We start from the raw sequence: 19,455 nt of genomic DNA on the forward strand, positions 1-19,455 counted from the left end.
TTGTAACATATATTTTATAAATTGATGAAAAAAGTATTTATCTCTTTTTTTTCTTCTTCTAAAATTTCTCCAAATAAAAAAAGGGGTTGTTTGGCAATAAAAATTGTTTCACTCTTTCCCAATTTTTTTTTACTTTTTTCGAAATCAATGTTTAGCCATAAAATTTTTAATTTTCACTTGAAGATGAATTTTGGAATTTTTCGAAAATTTTAAAAATTTCAAAAAGTTATTTTTCAAAATTTTCACTTGAAATCACTCAAAAAAATTTAAAAACAATCCAAAATTGTATTCATCTCCAAACACAACTATAATTTTCAATTATCATTTTCACTTGAATTTTTTTCACCTTTTTCCGGACTTGAAATTTTCACCATTTTCACTTGTTCAAACCTCCATTTTTTCTTTTGTTGAACAATAGTAACTTGTTTAGCGTGGCCGGAGGAAGAATAGAAGCTACGGATTCGGTCGAACCCAATAACTTTATTTCAAATTATATATTTATTTTAAAAAATCTATTAAATATATAGAAATTATTAATTTAGAACCTAATAACTTAAAATGATTAGAATCTCGAACTGATAAATTTGAAATCCTAGCTCATAAAAGTGAAAGTTAAACTGATAGTACGTCAACATGAGGAGAATAACATATAGTCAGACAAAGTCTATTCCGAGCACAAAATAAGGAAACAAAAGAAATCTGGTCAAAGTTGGTTGCGCAATTTCTCGGGTGTTTACCACGCTCCACTGCTATCGTTGCCGGGTTAGGTTTTCGTCATTGTTCCGGGTCACTTTCTTCGGAGAATTTGTACTTGCTTCCCTTCAAGGTTAGTCCGAAGCTTTTCGAGTTAGTAGAATGTCTTATTGATCTGTATTAGGTGATAATTACGTAATTGTTTGTTGATTGAGTTGGATTCCTATCTAACTTGATTTCTGAGGGATATTAATATGTTTATGGCCCTAACTAGATTGAAAAAGATTGGTTTTTAAACTTGTTATAATGAAATGGCATCTGGAATTTCTGATTGCTTGATTTTGATGTTTCTTTATAAACACTCAAAGAGTCATGAAACATTTGATAGTCCATTGAAAAAATTAATAGGTATAAGCTCTCAAAGGAAAAGAGAAGAATAATAATGAAAATAAATTATTCACCTTTAATCGAATGCAAAGCACCACAAATGTAATCTTATTCCCTAACCAAATCCTTGGTAGAAGGCCCCTTATGGTCCAATCAACACGTTTTAGGAAAAATGGTACACCTGCTAAATATGAAAGCTTGGGGATAGGATTTTTGTGACCCTAATTAGTTTGGAGTTTGAGACACAGTTAATTGATTGGACACAATTTGGAAGTTTCATCAGTATAGCATCAAGGGGATGCAATCCCTTGTACATATCTTTAGAGTAAATACTAGCCTGCAAAGGCAAGAGGAAGAAGTCTTCAAAGTAGAGGTAAAGGGAAAGTGTCATCTAGGATAGTCGACTATACTAGTTGAGATCTCCAGAAAACTAATGAGTTCACCACATAAATTTGGATAGCTTTCTTTTTTTTGCTTAGAAAACATGCTTTCGTGATCAGTGCCTCAAAGTTAATAAGGGACAATTCTTCAAATTAAAAGACCTCATCTTCCTTTCCAGCCAATTTGCATAAAAAAGCAAGGACATCAGTGCAGTGGTACTATACTGTTTTGAGAGGCTTCCCTGTGGTACCAAGTCAAAATTCATTAGCCAATGTTGGAAAAAGGTTGTCTGTGATGAATTGGTGTGGTACTGACTAAAGTTGGTGATATGAGTAACAAATGTATAACTATATGCCACCTGGAGAACTGTCGAAAATGGTTCATGAGTTTTATGAATCCTTTATACCTAAAAACAATAGGAGCTAATGCCAGAAGTCATGTAAAGGTCTCACCATGGAATCCTCCAATTGGACGATTAAAATTTGATGATGCTTCAGAACGAGGATCTGACCACGTAAAACAAAATGTTCCGTTTCTTGTGTTTAGGAGTTTTGAGGTATATTTATGGCCAAAACCACCAAAATTTTGACTTAAAAATGCATTGTAGAAATGGTATTTCCTTTCTTATTCTTTGGTAATTAGACCAGGCTCCCAGCAATGTCATGAGCGTAGTAACAACAGAGTTAAAAGCCAGGAAAAGTTATGGACTCTCATGAGCTGCAATATGGAACAAATGACATATTTTGAGATATAATAAATATCCCCACACACACACATATAGGGGGCAAATATTGACATATTTTTGTAGAACAATTTAGAACGTGACCTTATTGTTGTGTGTATTATTGAGCCATCTTTTGTGGTTATCCTCCTTGACCAAGAAGGTATTTATTTTTAAAATTCTACCTCACTTTGCCAACTTATTATATATTCTGATAGTCAGATCCTCGTGTTCTCAATTAGGTGGTGTTTTCTCAAGCAGCCTTGTTCTGATTTGACCTTTTGCCAAATTTGTTAATCTATTCCAATTCAAAGACTGGGAATTCTGGTGTATGGCTTCCAGGCGGAACATTCCTTACAGTCGTCTCGCTGTGGATGAAGATGAGGACTATTATGGTAGTGCTGGCAGGCGACCTGACCCTAGATTTGATTATTCACCAAAATCGTTAGATAGAATCCCCTGGAAGTCCATTGCCCTTGCTCTTTTTCTGCTCTTTCTGGGATGTCTGCTTCTCTTGCTATCATACTTCATCTTATCTGGTCATATGGGAGGAGAGCGCTCGCAGGCATATGGTCTTCTTGGACTTGGAATTCTCACTTTTCTCCCTGGTAAGTAAAACATCCATCTATGTTATACTGCTTTGGATGATAAAGCTACAAATCTTGTATAAGGTTGTTCAAGATATCCTTGTTGAGAGTGCAGTAGTCCACTAAATCCAGAGTCATGTTACAGTTGCACCATTGTTTGGCAGTATGAATACCAGTTTGAATTAACAAGGTAACTTCCATTGAATCTGTAAGCATGTTAAATAAGCAGACAGCAAATGGTAGGACTACTTGTTAATTTATCTACCTTATCTCTATAGTTGCAAGAAGCCCCATATGAAGGTGATTGTGCTGTGCACTTAAAAATGGTCACACATTTTATATATATACATATATATATTTTGAAGGGGAGCCTTGGAGCAATGGTCAAGTTGTCTCCGTGTGACCTGCAGGTCACAGGTTCGAGCCGTGGAATCAGCTATTGATGCTTGCATCAAGGTAGGCTGCCTACATCACACCCCTTGGGGTACGGCTCTTCCCCGAATCCTGCATGAACACGGGATGCTTTGTGCATCGAGCTGCCCTTTTTTCATATATATTTTTTTTCCTTCTTTTTATTTTTTTCGGGATAACCGAGAAATCCCAAGAGCTAGTTGTTTGCGGTTTAAAATTCAGTGGATAATGGGCGCGCATCTCTACCTTTCTTCATAAATACCGGCAACCGGTGATGTAACCCATACATCAGGTGTTGAACACTTACCACTAGGCCAAAACCCCTGGGGTGAAAATGGTCATACTTTTGATGTTTTGGGATGTCAATAACGTGTTATAAACTTTTGCAATAGGCAATAATGATAGATTTATTAGACTGTTTAGATTTTAGTTCAAGTCATGTTTTCTTCATGTTGTTTAGACATTCAGTGTCTAATACTGACTACACTTTTTGTTGCATATTAAGTTCTTACTTTATGTTTATTCTTCGCTTTTCCTTATATTGATTAAGAAACTTCCAACAGCCACTTTGACACTTAATGAATACTTGCAGGTTTTTATGAGACACGGATTGCATATTATTCTTGGAGAGGTGCTCAAGGTTATCGATTTACTTCAATCCCTGACTATTGAGGTCTTCGCATTTTAAGTAAACTTTGAGTTTAGTTACTAGTTTCTGTAATGAGTTTTCTGATAGTTTCTATAGCAGTCCCGTTGTCCTTTACATTTCAAATAACTTCTGAATGTAGTTACTGGTTTTTATAACGAGTTTGATGAGTTTGCAGCATTTATGTTGTCCTAGTCTCTTGCGGAAGATTTAGTATCGATTTTGTTCATTATGTGTTTTTGTATGATCGGTGCCTGTACCGGGTGTATCTGATACATCAGATTCTAGTTCTACAATATGACGGACTAAGTTCAGGAAACAACTTAGGCGTTATGGTTCTTGATTCTTCAGTGTGCATACTTTTATGATTTGGGACTTTCGAACTTCCAATTTGTCAGTGGTTTAAAATTCAGTGGATAATGGGTGCGCACCTTTACCTTTCTTCATAAATACTAGGCTACCGGTGATGTATATCTAACCCATACATTAGGTGTTGAGCACTTACCACTAGTTCAAAACCTTGTGGGTGAAAATGGTTACACTTTTTGATGTTTTGGGATGTCAATAACGTGTTATAAACCTTTGCAACAGGCAATAATGATTACCTTACTTAATAATTTCCATACTTAATAATTTCCATACTTTATGACATTATCTTAATTCATTTGAAGCCTGCCTTACTCAAGACAACCTCAGTAGAAGAAGCATTCCGACAGTGAACAGATGTTTTATGTGTCGGGAGGAATTTGAGAGTGTGAGACATCTCTTTCTTCATTGCACAGTAGCAGCTGACATATGAAATATGTTTTTATCAATTTTTGGACTTGCTTGGGTCATTCCTTACCGTATCAAGGATGCTTATGTTAGGAAAGCAGCTAGTTTCATGTCCAAATAAAGAAAAAGAATTGTTATAGGTTAACGGGGTGGCATAAAAATAAAGAAATTATGACAGATCTTTTGAATACTGATAAATCAATTCCAAGTCCAAATAAAGAAAGAGAATTGTGTAGGTTAGCGAAGCAGTTTAAAAATGATAAAAAATTATGATGAATCTTGATAAACTTTAAGTTGATTCTAAGTTTAAATCTCTATATCTATACTTTAACTAACAAGTTAACACCATCAGGCATTGCTCTGAATTTGGAATCAAATAATGTTTATGGTTTAGAAGTCTTAGAATCCAGATTAAACATGATAACATCACCTAGATTAAGCAGAATTTTCTTTCATTATTTAAGTAAAAGTCTGGAATTCAAACTCTGAGAATTCGGGGTAAACATGATAACATCATAAAGTCTGATTTCTTGGTTGCGAGTCAAAACTCATTTCTAATTACAGACACATATAAAGGTTGATGCTTCCTTAGCAGCTAACATCGACGCTTGGCCATGCTGCAGTCTGTTTGTTTGGCATCTTCACTTCCCAACCATACCGTTCTCTCCCCAAAACTCAAACGCTCCTTTGATGCCAAAAACAATGTGCAAACACCCACTTCAGAAACCCCCTACACTAGCCTTGCCTACAATTTCAACTCCCCATTTGAGCTCAAACAAGTTGTTGCCTTTCTCATTAAAACCAATAAACCTCTCTCATTACTCCCACTTTCTCGTGTTGCCTCCGTTTGTGCACTTACTCCCAACTTCTCATTCGCTCAACAGATTTTTTACTGTATTGAGCAGCCAGAAGTTTCTGTGTGGAATAGCTGCTTGAGAAATCTTGCTGAAGGCAATTCTGTTATTGATGCCATTTTCTTGTTTCATCAAATGCGCATTTACAATGTTGTACCTGATATTTTCACTTGCTCTTTTGTTCTCAAGGCTTGTTTGAAATTACTGGATCTTTCATGTGGGAAAATTGTCCATGCTTATATTGAGAAACTTGGGTCTCAGTCGAATTTAGTATTGCTAAACGCACTTCTTCACTTGTATGCTAGTTGTGGAGCAATGGCTGATTCCATGCTTCTGTTTGATAAAATGCCTCAACGAGATGTTGTGTCTTGGAATATAATGATTACACAATTAGCGAAGAAGGGTAATATTAATGGGGCGTTTGAATTGTTTTCCCGAATGCCCGAGAGAAATTTAAGGTCTTGGACTGCCATGATTACGGGTTTTGTTCATTGCGGGAAGGCTAAAGAGGCTATTAGACTTTTCACAGAAATGGAAGAGACTGGCTTGAGGGCGAATGAGGTGACTGTAGTGGCTGTTCTTGCAGCTTGTGCTGATTTGGGTGCACTTCAATTGGGCAGGAGGATTCATGAGTATTCAAATAAGAGCGGGTTTAAAAGAAATATTCACATTTGTAACACTCTGATTGACATGTACATTAAGTGTGGGTGCTTAGAGGCTGCAAAAGCTGTTTTTGAAGAAATGAAGGAACGGACAATTGTATCGTGGTCTGCTATGATCCAGGGTTTAGCTATGCATGGACAGGCTGATGAAGCCTTAGAACTCTTTAACAAGATGATCAAAACGGGAATGAAGCCTAATGAGGTCACATTTCTTGGAATCTTGCATGCTTGTAGCCATATGGGGTTGGTCAATGAGGGGCGAGAATTTTTCGGTAGTATGACTAGAGGCTATAACATTACTCCCCAAATTGAGCATTATGGTTGCATGGTTGATCTCTTGAGTCGCGCAGGACTTCTTAAAGAGGCATATGAGTTCATCGCAAGCATGCCTATAAAGCCAAATGGTGTCATATGGGGTTCTTTTCTAGGTGGATGTAGAATTCAAAAGGATGTGGACATGGCCGAGGAAGCTATGAGGCACCTAGGTATATTGGACCCTCTTAATGACGGATACTATATAATTATGTCAAATATTTATGCAGAAGCTAAGCGCTGGGAAGATGCAGCAAGGGTGAGGAAGTTGATGAAAGATCGAGGAGTAAAGAAAACTCCAGGTTGGAGTTCAATAACTATAGCAGGAGTAATGCATGAATTTGTGGCCGGAGATGACAACCATCCTCAGGCAGAGGAGATCTTTGAAAGATGGGACAAACTGCTAGAACAGATGAGGTTCAAAGGATATGTACCAAATACTTCAGTGGTTCTACTAGACATGGAAGAGAATGAGAAAGAAAAATATTTGTATCGCCATAGTGAGAAATTGGCCCTTGTTTTTGGTTTGATGAACACCAAACCAGGAGAAACAATAAGGATAATGAAGAATCTTCGCGTTTGTGAAGACTGCCATGCTGCTTTCAAAGTAATATCAGAAATTGTCAAGCGAGAGATAGTTGTGCGTGATAGGAATAGATTTCATTGTTTTAAAGGTGGTCTTTGTTCTTGTAAGGACTATTGGTAGCAAATCTTGCACTTGGACCTTTTGTATACTGCAGTATATCACTGTATATGGAAAGTCAACAGTTCATTTGAGTCTCACTAAAATCTTGCAGGATTTCTTATATAGAAACTTTTGGTGAATTACTTAAAAGGAACATGAATGAAAGCAGTGAGGACATGTTTAGTAGCCTTACCCAACACTAATTTTATGGCGCTGATCGAGCAGTATTTAAGGATTTGGATTAATGCTTCAAAAGCACATGAATAATGTAGTCTTGTTTGAAATTTCATGGGAGTAGAGACAAGAGAAGTGACATTTCTGCCATCTCCATCTTGATTATTCAAACAGATTTAAGTAACCAAGATTGCAGCGTAATAACAAGTTTGAAGAAACCAATAAAGATTAGCTATTTCTTATTCCTCCTCATGATAATTGTGTACTCCGTTATCGGTCGATGTGCACAGTGAGCGTAGTTGATATATATATATATATATATATATATATATATATATACAGGGATTTTACCGAGATATCTTTTCGTTTCTACTATTCTTCAACTTTATGTCACTTCATTCTTTTTTTTATGTGTCCAAATTATGCAAAGCCACTAAATCGAAACTCATTCCACAGTAATCATCTTCATTTTCATGATATCTCATATCTTAGTTTTTATCTGTGTTGTCCTCTTCTGAATTCTGTGGGGTTGCTTTTTTTTTCTTTGATTCCCCTTCCAATATTTGTTTATCTTTTGTCAAAAAAAATTCTAATGTCTGCTTAATGATATTTTTTATTTTTTCAGCATTCTTTTTTCTTGAAATTACTTGTCTTCTTTTGAATGTCTCTCCTTGAGTAATATATCTTGGCAACCTTCTTCTTTCTTTAATTTCGGGAGTTAAATTTACACTTTTTGGCAAAGTGTCAGCCATTAACGGATTTGATATGTCTTTACCAGCTACCGTTTGAAACAAACTAATGATATCTAGACGTGATACAATAGGTTTATATGTATTAATTGGGGAATACACACCCGTCTCATCCATTTTTTAAGGAGATAGAGAACTCTGAGTTTGTGCAAGTTCAAACATTAATGCATGAATTCTAGATTCTAAAGTCTTAATTTGATCAAGAAGTTTATTTTTCTCTCTTCCGATTTAGTTTTTTGAAACTCTTTGTCATGGCTGTATAATAATCACATAAATTAATTTTCTGATTTGTATCTTTCTGGATATTATACTGAGGAATAGTATATGGATTTTGGAACTGTCTAAGACTTGATGAAACATAATAATTTTGCCCTAATATTTCTCTAGCACAGAAGTATTAAAACCTTTAAAAAGAGGTTTTTCCAAATCTTTAACAGAGTCTATTACTTGTGTCCATGTCTTTATATCTTCAAGTATAACATATAGTTCCAAATATATATATATATATATATTGTTGGTTCCCCAAGTACACGCAAGTATATGTGGCCATCAAGTAATAAAGTGACTCGAAAGTCGGATGTCGAACCCACAGAGACTTAGATTAATGGTTAACTAAGCAAACTAAAATTAATTAACTGTCCAAGATAATCCAAAATGTTGTTTATCTACTAAACTATTTTTGCAAATATTTAACAATTAGCAAATTTATCGGAGATGCAAACGTGTGTTTTAGATTTTACTCATAGGAGATGAAGATTCCAGGGTTGTGGTCGGTTTATCAATCCTATTAAGTTCAATAACCACACTTGTTAATCCAGATTATCAATGGTTGCTAATTGACCGGATCGTTTATATGAATAGCATGTTTCCACAATATTACTCGCCTATCCACAATATATCAATCCTATATTTTTATGGTATTGAGTCTATCATGAACGAATATAATACGGTTTTTAACTAAAGACTGCTAGGGATATTCCTATCCTAACCGCGAAATCGTTCTCCGAGCCACGGGTTCAGAAACAAGCTCTCTTTAATTCTACTCTAATCTAAACACGGCTTTCTCAAGTATAGTATAGATAATAAATACAACTCAACTGTTGGCCAAACAATTAAACAATTATGTACAGAATTAAAGAAATAACCAAAGATGATAACTCGAATTAACGGTAATATAATTAATAAACTTCAATATTTATGACAACCACAACCCTAGAACGCGAAATTTAGCTCTACATAGACATGGTAGCAAAATAACAATTCATCCAAAGAAACGTAAAGTTTACTGAGTTTGATGGAAGAAAGATAGAATCTGATGAATTTCGCCCTCTACGGCGGTTCCGTGCTCTCCCTTGGTCCAATCCCCCCCTAAAAATGATATTTAAAAACTATTTATAGATATAGGGAAAAGCCTAGGCAAAATAACCAAGTCTAAAACCAAAAAGAAAACAAACTAACTTTGAAACCCGGACCCGTGCATCAAGGTGTGAAACACGCGAACGTCCCCGCGCCGGACCTGGCCTCGCGACCTTAAACGCGCGAGAATTGGCTCGCGTCGCGCCACTATATGCAAGGATATCTCCTGCGTCGTTACTCTAATTTGATTTCTTTTGTTAGTGCTTGTTGCCTAACTTTCTTTCCAAGCTTCATGCAATCACAACCAACATTGTTGCTTTTCCAGGTAAGTTCTCTTAAGCTTCTTTTTCGTTAGTTTCTCCTTTTGCATGTTTTATCTTTGTCCTCCAATTTCTTTGTGCACTTTGCTCCAAATTCTTTTCTTTTTAACGTTAATTTGCATGCAAACTCCCCAAATCATTTCCAATTGACTCCTGCACATAAAAATATCGTTATTAAGCTCGAGTCATAAATATTCACATCAAAGTTAACAAGATCAAGGTATAATGCAAGGCAAATTACATGCAAAAATATAGAATTTTAACCAAACAGCACCACTCCACACTTAAACGTTGCTCGTCCTCAAGTCAACTAACAATTCATACTATCCTTGAGCACTTTATATTTACACAATCGAGGCACACTACACCAATGACCATAGTTGATAGCAACAATTAAACTGTAGCATATGCAATCACTTACACGTCCCTTAACTTATGTCATTCTTCAAAAATATTCACAACAAAGACGACATGCTTATAACAATCCTAGCCTCTAAACCGACTCAGTGTCACAATGCACTCATGGCTTGAACACCCAACATCCTAGACAAGTCTAATAACGTTACATATCCCTCATGAAACTATGTGCCCTCACAACAAGAACAAAAGAGTAAGTTGAATCCACACACTTAAATCAAATGCTCAAATATATTTTAATGACTCATATATATCAAAGAATACCACTCACTCTCACAAAAGAAGTCACATGCATGCAATTGGTACAATATGCTTGCCCTTATTGTAAATCTCTACTAATGTAGGCTCACTCGATCTAAAATCAATTAGGACTTTTTCATGGTTGTAATGTGGGCTAAGGGACGGGTAGGGTATATTTAGGAATAGTGGCTAGTCCTCCTAAGCATTTTAATACATTATGTCACACCCCTTTTTAACCCCCCAAAAGATGTGTTATGGATTGTTGTGGGTTAAAGAGTGTTTCCAATTAAAGTGACAAACTTGAGTATGGATTATTTTATTTATAGAGTCGTCATTTGGAATTGATTTTTCGGTGTCTCAAGTCACCTTTTATTTGAATCCCTAGTCAAAGGAAGGTTTGACTCTTTTATTAGTGATCTGCAAAAACAAAGTCCGGATAAGGAATTCTGTTGACCGGAAAGAAGGTGTAAGGCATTTCCCGAGTCCCGTGGTTCTAGCACGGTCGCTTTTATTGACTTATACTTAGCTTGAATTAATTTTGGACAAACTGTGTTTTATATGATTTTTAAGTTTTTCCTATGTCCGCTTTTATTGCTTGATTATTAGAATTACTAAAGAATGACTTGGAGAATATTACGTTGTCATGACCACGCTACGCAAGCGAATGCATGATCGAAAACGAAATTAATTAACTTATCATAATCGCATCTCGCAAGAGAATCCGGAATCATGACAATCAAATAATTACAGTACTTTTGAGAAATTACTACATTTGTGATTAAGAAAATTAGTTTAGAAAATTATTAAATATCATTATCGCGCTACGCAAGCGAATCCACGATTAGAACAAGAGATTAATTAAATTAAAAAATAATTAAACTATGGAGATTATAGAATTAATTTACTAAATATTAAACATCATGCTACGCAAGCGAGTCCGTGAATAAAAAAGGTTAAAGTGCGCCTACTAGTTGCCTAGCGATATTGTTAATTATTTTTTCTAAACTAATTTTGAGATTTTTTTAAAGTCATGAGGTATGAAATTTATTGTGGAGTAGTATGGAATTTAATTATCATGATTATTTACAAAATGAATTACTCTCCTAAGTTGTGAAAAGTATTTTCAATTAACTCAAACCCCAAACATCCCGAACCCTCGATGGACAAACTGGCTTAAAGGCCTAATCCTTCTTATGCTAACATAATGAAAACATCACACTAACATGGAATTTTATCAAGCAAAACAAGGAAACTGTTATAAACCACTCAAAATCACATGATGCATATTAACATAGTTTATGCTATTCATTTAATTGACGAAGGATACGGGCGCACAAAAACGGAAGAGATTAACATGAAGCATATGGGTAACTTAATTACGATAATGAATGGGAAAAGCATGGTAAAAACAGATTGAAACAAAATGATTAAGTATTCATCTAAACTAACGAAAATTATCTGAAATAATTAAAGGGAAGAGTGAACCTTTTATTGCTGAAATTTCCAACGTATACAAAGGGGCGAGTACCAAAAGAAACAATAGTTACTAATCGAAATTTCGAACCGGCGACGGAACCTCAAACTGAAAATCACGACTTGCAACCTCGATCGATCTTGCAAAATCGGTGATTTAGTGGCTGATTTTTGCTGGTTTGAAGCCGTTTTTGGGGGGTGATTTTGCTGGTTTTGGCTGAGTTTTTGGCTAGTGTTAGGTGGTGACGTTTTGGTGGTTAAAAGTGCGAAAATGGCCAGCCTTCGTGGCTGTTTTGGAGCTGCTTTTCAGGAGTTTGGGAGCTGATTTCAACTGATTTTTGTTGCTTTTTTGGTTATTTTTGCAGCTGATTTTTGCTGGGAAAAGGGGTTATTTTCTTGCTGATTTTTATGGCCTCCTTTTGCTGATTTTTTCCCCAACAACTATATAGAGGGTTTTGTTTTATAAGAGAGATGAGAAAAAATAAATGAATATCGTGTGTGTGTCCGTGAAAGAAATGTGGATATAGGGATTGTGAGTGGGGGACAAAGAGTGGGGGACATGAGTGGGAGAATGAGTGGGAAAGTAGAGTGGGAACACGCGTGGGAAAAATAGGAGCGGGATTGATGGAGTGGGAAGTGAGATATTGGTAAGATGAGTGGAAAAAAATTCAAGAATGCTCAAAAATTAGGTGCTCACACATCACATAATCAACTGTAAACGCAAATTCTTCAATCCCAATTTTAATTTCACAACTAAAATCATCCCCTAACAATGTTTCCTCTTTCTTTAGACACTACTTTAATTCATACCCACTAGCAAAAATAAGATATCAATTTACTCATCTAAATATTTCCTTCTCTCTCTTTTTTTCAGATTTTTTTTTTCTTTATAATTTTCGCTAGTGGTGTATTCTTTTACAAAATAAATGCACATTTCTTCCTTTTATTAGTTCTACTCGAAAGCCACCCAAATTCCCTCCTTACTTCTTTTAGCACTCATCTCACAATTAAAGTGCTTTAAGAGGTAAAATGATTAGAACAACGTCAAATAAGAATAAAAAGGATATAGGCTTGTAATGTGGGTACCAAATAAAAGTCTATTGGCTCAAAATGGTTAACTAGGGATATATTTTATTTGTAATAGCAATAAAGTTCGAAAAAATCAAAGAAAGCCTAAAATTATTTTTCAAGCCGAGCCTCACCTAAACATTCACTTCGACTCACATATGGGGCAAGTTCTAGACACAAATACAATGATATGGACTACACAAAAATCTTACTTCACACATGGCACATGACTCACTAAGGACGGTCTCATTCTGACTCTCAAGCTAATGCAAGTATTTACGGAGCCACAAGATATTAAGCATTAAGCACAAAGTGAACATAAGTCAAGAAAATGAGACATATGCGTCACAAAACATGCTATCCAAATAACCAAGGCATCATAAGCAATTTTAGCACATAGGGAAGATGCTACACATGCTAAAGCCTAAATATGCTACTATCAAACAAGTCAAGGGAGCCTAGGAATCTCATCTTTCTTCCTCCATTTTTTCCTAAGTACTACTCTAAAAAGATAAAATAAAAGAAAAAAACTACTACCCAGTTCAAACTACATCACATGGAAAAGAATCGAGGTACAAAGAAAAATCACGGAGAATTTTTACTACCTAAAGAAAACTAAAAGATATATTTTTGAATTTTTGTTTAGACTTTAATCCCTCAAAAAAACTGTCTAGGAGATCCATCGTCGGGAAAAGTCTAATTTTTCTACCCCTTTTTTTTCGATTCTTCGTTTTTTCCACATTTTAAAAAAATAAGCTACTAAAATACTACACAACTATGAAAACAAAAATAAGAAGCTAAAATAATAAGTTAATATTTTTCTATCATACTACTACTAATTATCTAGAGAAATTCTCCATCCCCGTACTTAAAGGAGTGCAGTGTCCCCAATGTACAAATAAAGTAAAATAATAATGAGAGTGGACAAGAAACTCCCTGAAAGTCCAAAAGCCGAAGCAATCGCGGCTCACGAGGTACTCAGACTTCCCTAAGGCATGGTCTTTTGTATGAGCACCCCACACTTAGTTATCACCATCTAACTCATTTTTGCACTCTTCCAATAGCTTTGCTTGTTATGCTTATAATCCTACAAAATAAAAACAGACAATACAAAAATAATATAATAAAAATAAAAATAAACGAAAGCAGTAAAGCTGGGTTACCTCCCAACAAGCGTCTGGTTTAACGCCGCGGCACGACTTGAACCACTTTTTGTTATTATGAATTGAGCCCTCAATTTGGCTTCAAGCTTTTTGCTATGCTCGCGGGGTGGTGGGGCAAATGTAATTGGGCCAAGTAACCAATTTCGCATTCTACACTTCTTGGCCTTCAGATGTGTAATTATGTCTCTTTAGCACGATAAATTCCAGAATGTAAACACCTTGTTCCTCGTCCGTTGGCTCCTCCAAAGGCTCGAATGACTCAATTTCCATATCATCATCCAAATAGAATGTCGAAAAATGCATGGAATGAGGACCAATGCGTTCCAACTCTAGAATTGCATCACTGTTTACATTCTCATATGTACCCACACTGGAGTCTTCAAATATAATAGTATCTACTTACTCACATGACTCTAGAACACTCTTTTCAACATTGGTATCCTCAAGAAAAATATGGTCTAATACTTGATGTTCTCGTTTTAGCTCCTCAATTTGGTCTAGAAGATTTTTTTCAATTTCACACAACTCATCATTAAATTGTTGGGCGTTGAACGCATTAATCTTTGCACTCAAATCTGCATCCAAGTTGTGCAAAGCTAAGCCAAACTTGTCAATTTCTTGTGCAAGATCAACTCTCTCCTTCGACCAATCATTCACCAACTTTGTTAGAAGATAACATCGTTCCGCATATTCTCTTAATCATAAATATTCGTCCCAATACCAACCCTTACTCCCATATTCAAATTCAGACCTCCCAGAGTTCAGGTCATGACAAGCCTAAAAAGGCGGCCCATAAAAGTCTTCTGTCAACTAAGCGTCTTCATCAATAACCTTATCTCTGGATATTTCATCCCCATATGTCATGTTGAGAGAACTATGAACACACTAAGAGAAAAATCAAATTGTTATAAAAATAAAAATATTTACAAAAAGAAAAAATAAGCAAAACCTATAAAGATAAAAGTAAAAGTCTAATCTAGAAAAATAACTAAATAGGAAAATTAAAAACTTGAACAGAAATCAATTAAAAGCTTAACTTATTAATCCTATTAAGTTTAATAACCGCACTTGTTAATCCAGATTATCAATGGTTGCTAATTGACCGGATCGTTTATATGAATAGCATGTTCCCACAATACTACTCGCATATCCACAATATATCAATCATATATTCCTATGGTATTGAATCTATCATGAACAAATATAATAAGATTTTTAACTAAACAAGTCTGTTAGGTATATTCCTATCCTAACCGCGAAATTATTCCCCGAACCACGGGTTCAGAAACAAGCCCTCTTTAATTCTACTCTAATCTAAACACGGTTTTCCCAAGCATAGTATAGATAGTAAATAGAACTCAACTGCTGGCCAAACAATTAAGCAATTATGCACAGAATTAGAAAAATAATCAAAGATGATAACTCGAATTAACGGTAATATAATTAATAAACTTCAATATTCATGACAACCACAACCCTAGAACGCGAAATTTAGCTCCACATAGATATGGTAGCAAAACAACAATCTATCTAAAGAAACGTAAAGTTTACTGAGTTTGATGGAAGAAAGATAGAATCTGATGAATTCCGCCCTCCACGGCGGCTCCGTGCTCTCCCTTGGTCCAATTCCCCCCTTTAAAAATGATGTTTAAAGACTATTTATAAATGTAGAAAAAAATCTAGGCAAAATAACCAAATCCAAAACCAAAAAGGAAACAAAATAACTTCGAAACCCGAACTTGTGCATCAAGGTGTGAAGCACGCGAACGTTTCCTGTGCCAGACCTGACCTTGCGACCTTAAACGCGCGAGAATTGGCTCGCGTCGTGCCACTGTATGCGAGGATATCTCGTGCGTCGTTACTCCAATTTGATTTCTTTTGTCAGTACTGGTTGCCTAACTTTTCTTTCCAAGCTTTGCAATCACAACCAACATTGTTGCTATTCCAAGTAAGTTCTCTTTAAGTTTCATTTTCGTTAGTTTCTCCTTTTGCATGTCTTATCTTTCTAATCCAATTTCTTTGTGCACTTTGCTCCAAATTCTTCCCTTTTTACGTCAATTTGCGTGCAAACTTGTCGAATCACTTCCAATTGACTCTTGCACATAAAAATATTATTATTAAGTTCGAATCATAAATATTCACACCAAAATTAACAAGATCAAGGCATAATGCACGGCAAATTACATACAAAAACATAAAATTTTAACCAAACATCATATATATATATATATATATATATATATATATATATATATATATATATATATTAGAATTTTGCTAACATACTATATAGCTATAGTAGATTAACACTGTACATCTTTTGATTCTTCAAAATATCCTTACAAACACATCTTCAATCTTATAACTTAGAAATTTATTGTCTTTCCACAGAACTTTTACACTACCAAGAAAATTGAGAAACTGCAGTGGCACTCTGCCCACATACTGACTTAAAATTGTGAATCAGTAAAATGAAATTTCAAACTAGTAAAATTACAGACAACTATGTTCGATTCCAAGTCTTTTAACTGCATTCTCTATATAATAAAGTATCAAATATATTTAGATTGTGGTGCCATAAAATAGAAGGGTTTCAATTCCGTTTTCTCTACCCCACCCCACCACCAAATGCTCCTTTATTACACAAAAGAGTTGTGCCCAACAATGTCCAGCTGTTTATAATGTTGAACAAAAATAGTGAATGTATCATTTAGTTAACTATGTAAAATAAACAAGGGCTTAGAAGGCAGAGGTCAGACCCATGTTGACCAAATCATGGCATGTCCCTTATATGGTTGTGGAGTACCTCAAATTCAGGTGCCAAACTATGATATCAAATAATCGATACTCTTTTCGATTCATATTATTTGTCCTTTAAAGTTTTTGCATACCCCTTAATATTGACCTTTTCCGATTCATATTATTTGTCCTTTTAAAGTTTTTACAACTCCTTAATATTGACCTGCGATTGCGTTAATAATTAGTGTATTTGTGGCTCCTTGTGATTTCAAATTATAGGAGAAGTGAGAGAATTTTTCAGCCCTTTGATTGGTTTAAAAGAGAAGCAGGGTAGAAAGGAATATTTTGACATTTTCCTCCCTTCACATGCATATTAAGACTAAGCCCGTGACTATTTCTTTATCTTTCCACAATTTTATACAAATTTTTTTACTTACTTGTTAGTGGTTTGTGCTCTTTAGATCCGAATCCAGACTGGTGTGAGGTGAGCTAATAAATACAATTGCAATGATCCACAACGTAAATCATTATCACTTATAAATGGCTACCTAATTTAGATCTTAGTTCTTAATTTTGCACCTAATGTTGGACCATATATCACTATCTAACTGATTTGACTGCTAACAACCGAGAGAAGCAAAGCCTCCATTTCCCAAGCCAAGAACCACAACATGGTTATAGTTTACATGCCTTATAATGGGTATTCTCAAAAGCCCTCTAGCAAGGGAATGAGAGAATAATTGGAGATCAAATTGAAAACGATATATCATCTAAAATTTTAATTATAAGCATGTAAAGTTTATGGATGATTAATGAAATATTTCTACATTATTTGCTACAACGAATTGCAAAGATTGTGGTGCCTTCCCCAAGTTTCTAATGTAATTTTATTTCATGTTGTACTGCTACATAGGGTTGTGCATCGGTCTGGGATCGGATTTAGCATATTTCGGATTGTAAATACGGATTTCGAATTTTATAAAATGCAATCCGAATTAAATTGGATCGGATCGGATTTTAAAGTTTAGATCGGGTAAATATTTTGAATTTTCGGATCGTATTGTACGCCTTATTAAGGCCACTAACAATCTAATTGGCTACGACACCTTTTAAGACTATTGCTATTCACCATTCTATGGACAAATATATATATTGTCCCTTAAAGTTGGCTTTAGTTTCCATTTTAACACTTCAACTAAGGTCATTACCTATTGAATATTTAAACTCTAACAAAAATGTACCTATTGAACACGAATGCTGACATAACATAGTATGTGAAATCACACCCTCTTTTGAGAGCGTGGAAAGGAAAAGCAAAGGAAATAATTTTTTAAATTTTAGATTTTTATCTTCTCTCCTTAATTTTAATTTTTGAGTTTAATTAGGAAATAATTTTTAAAATTTTAGATTTTTATCTTCTCTCCTTAATTTTAATTTTTGAGTTTAATTAGGAAATAATTTTTTGTTGTCATCACCTTTAGGACAGCTCCCTCGATAGCCACGACCTCCAACACCAACTTCGTCTCCTTTGGTTTGGAGTTCTAATTTCATTTTAGAGTTGGATTCCTTCACTGAATTGATTTTATTCATCATTTTTACTACTTGAGAATCTAATCTGAGGAAAAAATTTTGACTTCCATTAAAGCATCAAGCTTGAATTAAAATATTAAAAAACAGATTTGAAAATTTTGAGTAGAAATCAATTGGTTGTTATAGATTCTAGTTGGAAACATTTGTTAGAATCTGAATCTAAAGTTTGAGTGCATTTTTGAGCTGGTTCGAATTGGATTCTTGGGTCAAATATTTCAGAGCCGCTCGACGAGGAAGATGACCTGGGTTTCCTTAAGTTCGTGTCTGTTTGATCAAATTAATTACTGAATTTTGTTATTGTCATTCAGAGTCTATAGTTACATTTGAGTTCGATTGGAGATGTATAGGCTGAGATCGGATTAACAGAAACCTAAGCAAAATTGAAGAACACTAACTAAGTTTATTTTAATTTGTTATTGGTTTGTTCAAATAAATTGTGGTTGCTTCTACTTGTTATTTGAGAAGATGGGGCAGGAAAAATTTGGCCAGTGAGGAGTTGGGGATGGCGGCGGTAGGGGCTGCACAGGGTTGGGTACGATGCAGGCAGGAAATTTTTCTTTTGTTTTATTTTCTTTTTTCCCCTTTAGATTTTAGTTTTTTCTTGTCTTTGTTGACATGTCATTTTATCATTGGTCTTGTTTGCCAAGTAGATAACAACTGATATTCACGCATCAAAGATGATTTGGGATTATCAAAGTTGTGTTTAATAGGTACACTTTTGTTAGAGTTGAAGTATTCAATGGGTAATAGCCTTAGTTAAAGTGTCAAAATGAAAATTGAAGCCAACTTTAAGGGGTTGCCTATATATTTGGCCCTATTTATTAAATTGAAAGGGAACAAATATATTTCATAGCAATAGACAAAAACAAAAGTTTTATAGCAAAATAATATAAAATAAACTGAAATTCCGAACAAATATCTAATAAAGAAGAGGCGTCGTTGTCTGTTGATAGGAAAGAGAGACTATGAATGAGAGAAACAAAGGTAAGACTTAAAAGAAGCGGACAAAGCAATCTGAAGAGAGGTTAGAGAGAGAGACTTCGATATAAACTA

At 34.9% G+C, this 19,455-nt stretch overlaps 2 protein-coding genes and 1 long non-coding RNA gene across 3 annotated transcripts; 2 read left to right on the top strand and 1 right to left on the bottom strand.

The window, feature by feature from the left end:
• The first annotated feature begins 630 nt into the window (after positions 1 to 630).
• LOC107781565 (uncharacterized) lies at positions 631 to 4,004 on the top strand. Its single transcript, XM_016602291.2, has 3 exons — positions 631 to 826; positions 2,425 to 2,790; positions 3,773 to 4,004. Exons 2-3 carry the CDS (start codon positions 2,514 to 2,516, stop codon positions 3,850 to 3,852), a joined length of 357 nt encoding a protein of 118 aa, XP_016457777.1. The 5' UTR covers positions 631 to 826; positions 2,425 to 2,513; the 3' UTR covers positions 3,853 to 4,004.
• Positions 4,005 to 4,148: 144 nt separating this feature from the next.
• Positions 4,149 to 7,479, top strand: LOC107781566 (pentatricopeptide repeat-containing protein At4g21065-like). The gene has a single exon (XM_016602292.2). It carries the CDS (start codon positions 5,215 to 5,217, stop codon positions 7,132 to 7,134), a length of 1,920 nt encoding a protein of 639 aa, XP_016457778.2. The 5' UTR covers positions 4,149 to 5,214; the 3' UTR covers positions 7,135 to 7,479.
• A 1,715-nt stretch (positions 7,480 to 9,194) lies between these two features.
• LOC142171585 (uncharacterized) lies at positions 9,195 to 12,356 on the bottom strand. The gene is made up of 2 exons (XR_012701325.1): positions 11,855 to 12,356; positions 9,195 to 9,865 (listed from the first exon to the last, which is right to left on the bottom strand). It is a non-coding gene; the product is annotated as an uncharacterized LOC142171585 (long non-coding RNA).
• Between the last annotated feature and the right edge of the window lie 7,099 nt (positions 12,357 to 19,455).

The sequence above is a fragment of the Nicotiana tabacum genome, chromosome 2 (assembly GCF_000715075.1).
Source record: "Nicotiana tabacum cultivar K326 chromosome 2, ASM71507v2, whole genome shotgun sequence".
In the NCBI taxonomy this organism is placed as follows: Eukaryota; Viridiplantae; Streptophyta; class Magnoliopsida; order Solanales; family Solanaceae; genus Nicotiana; species Nicotiana tabacum.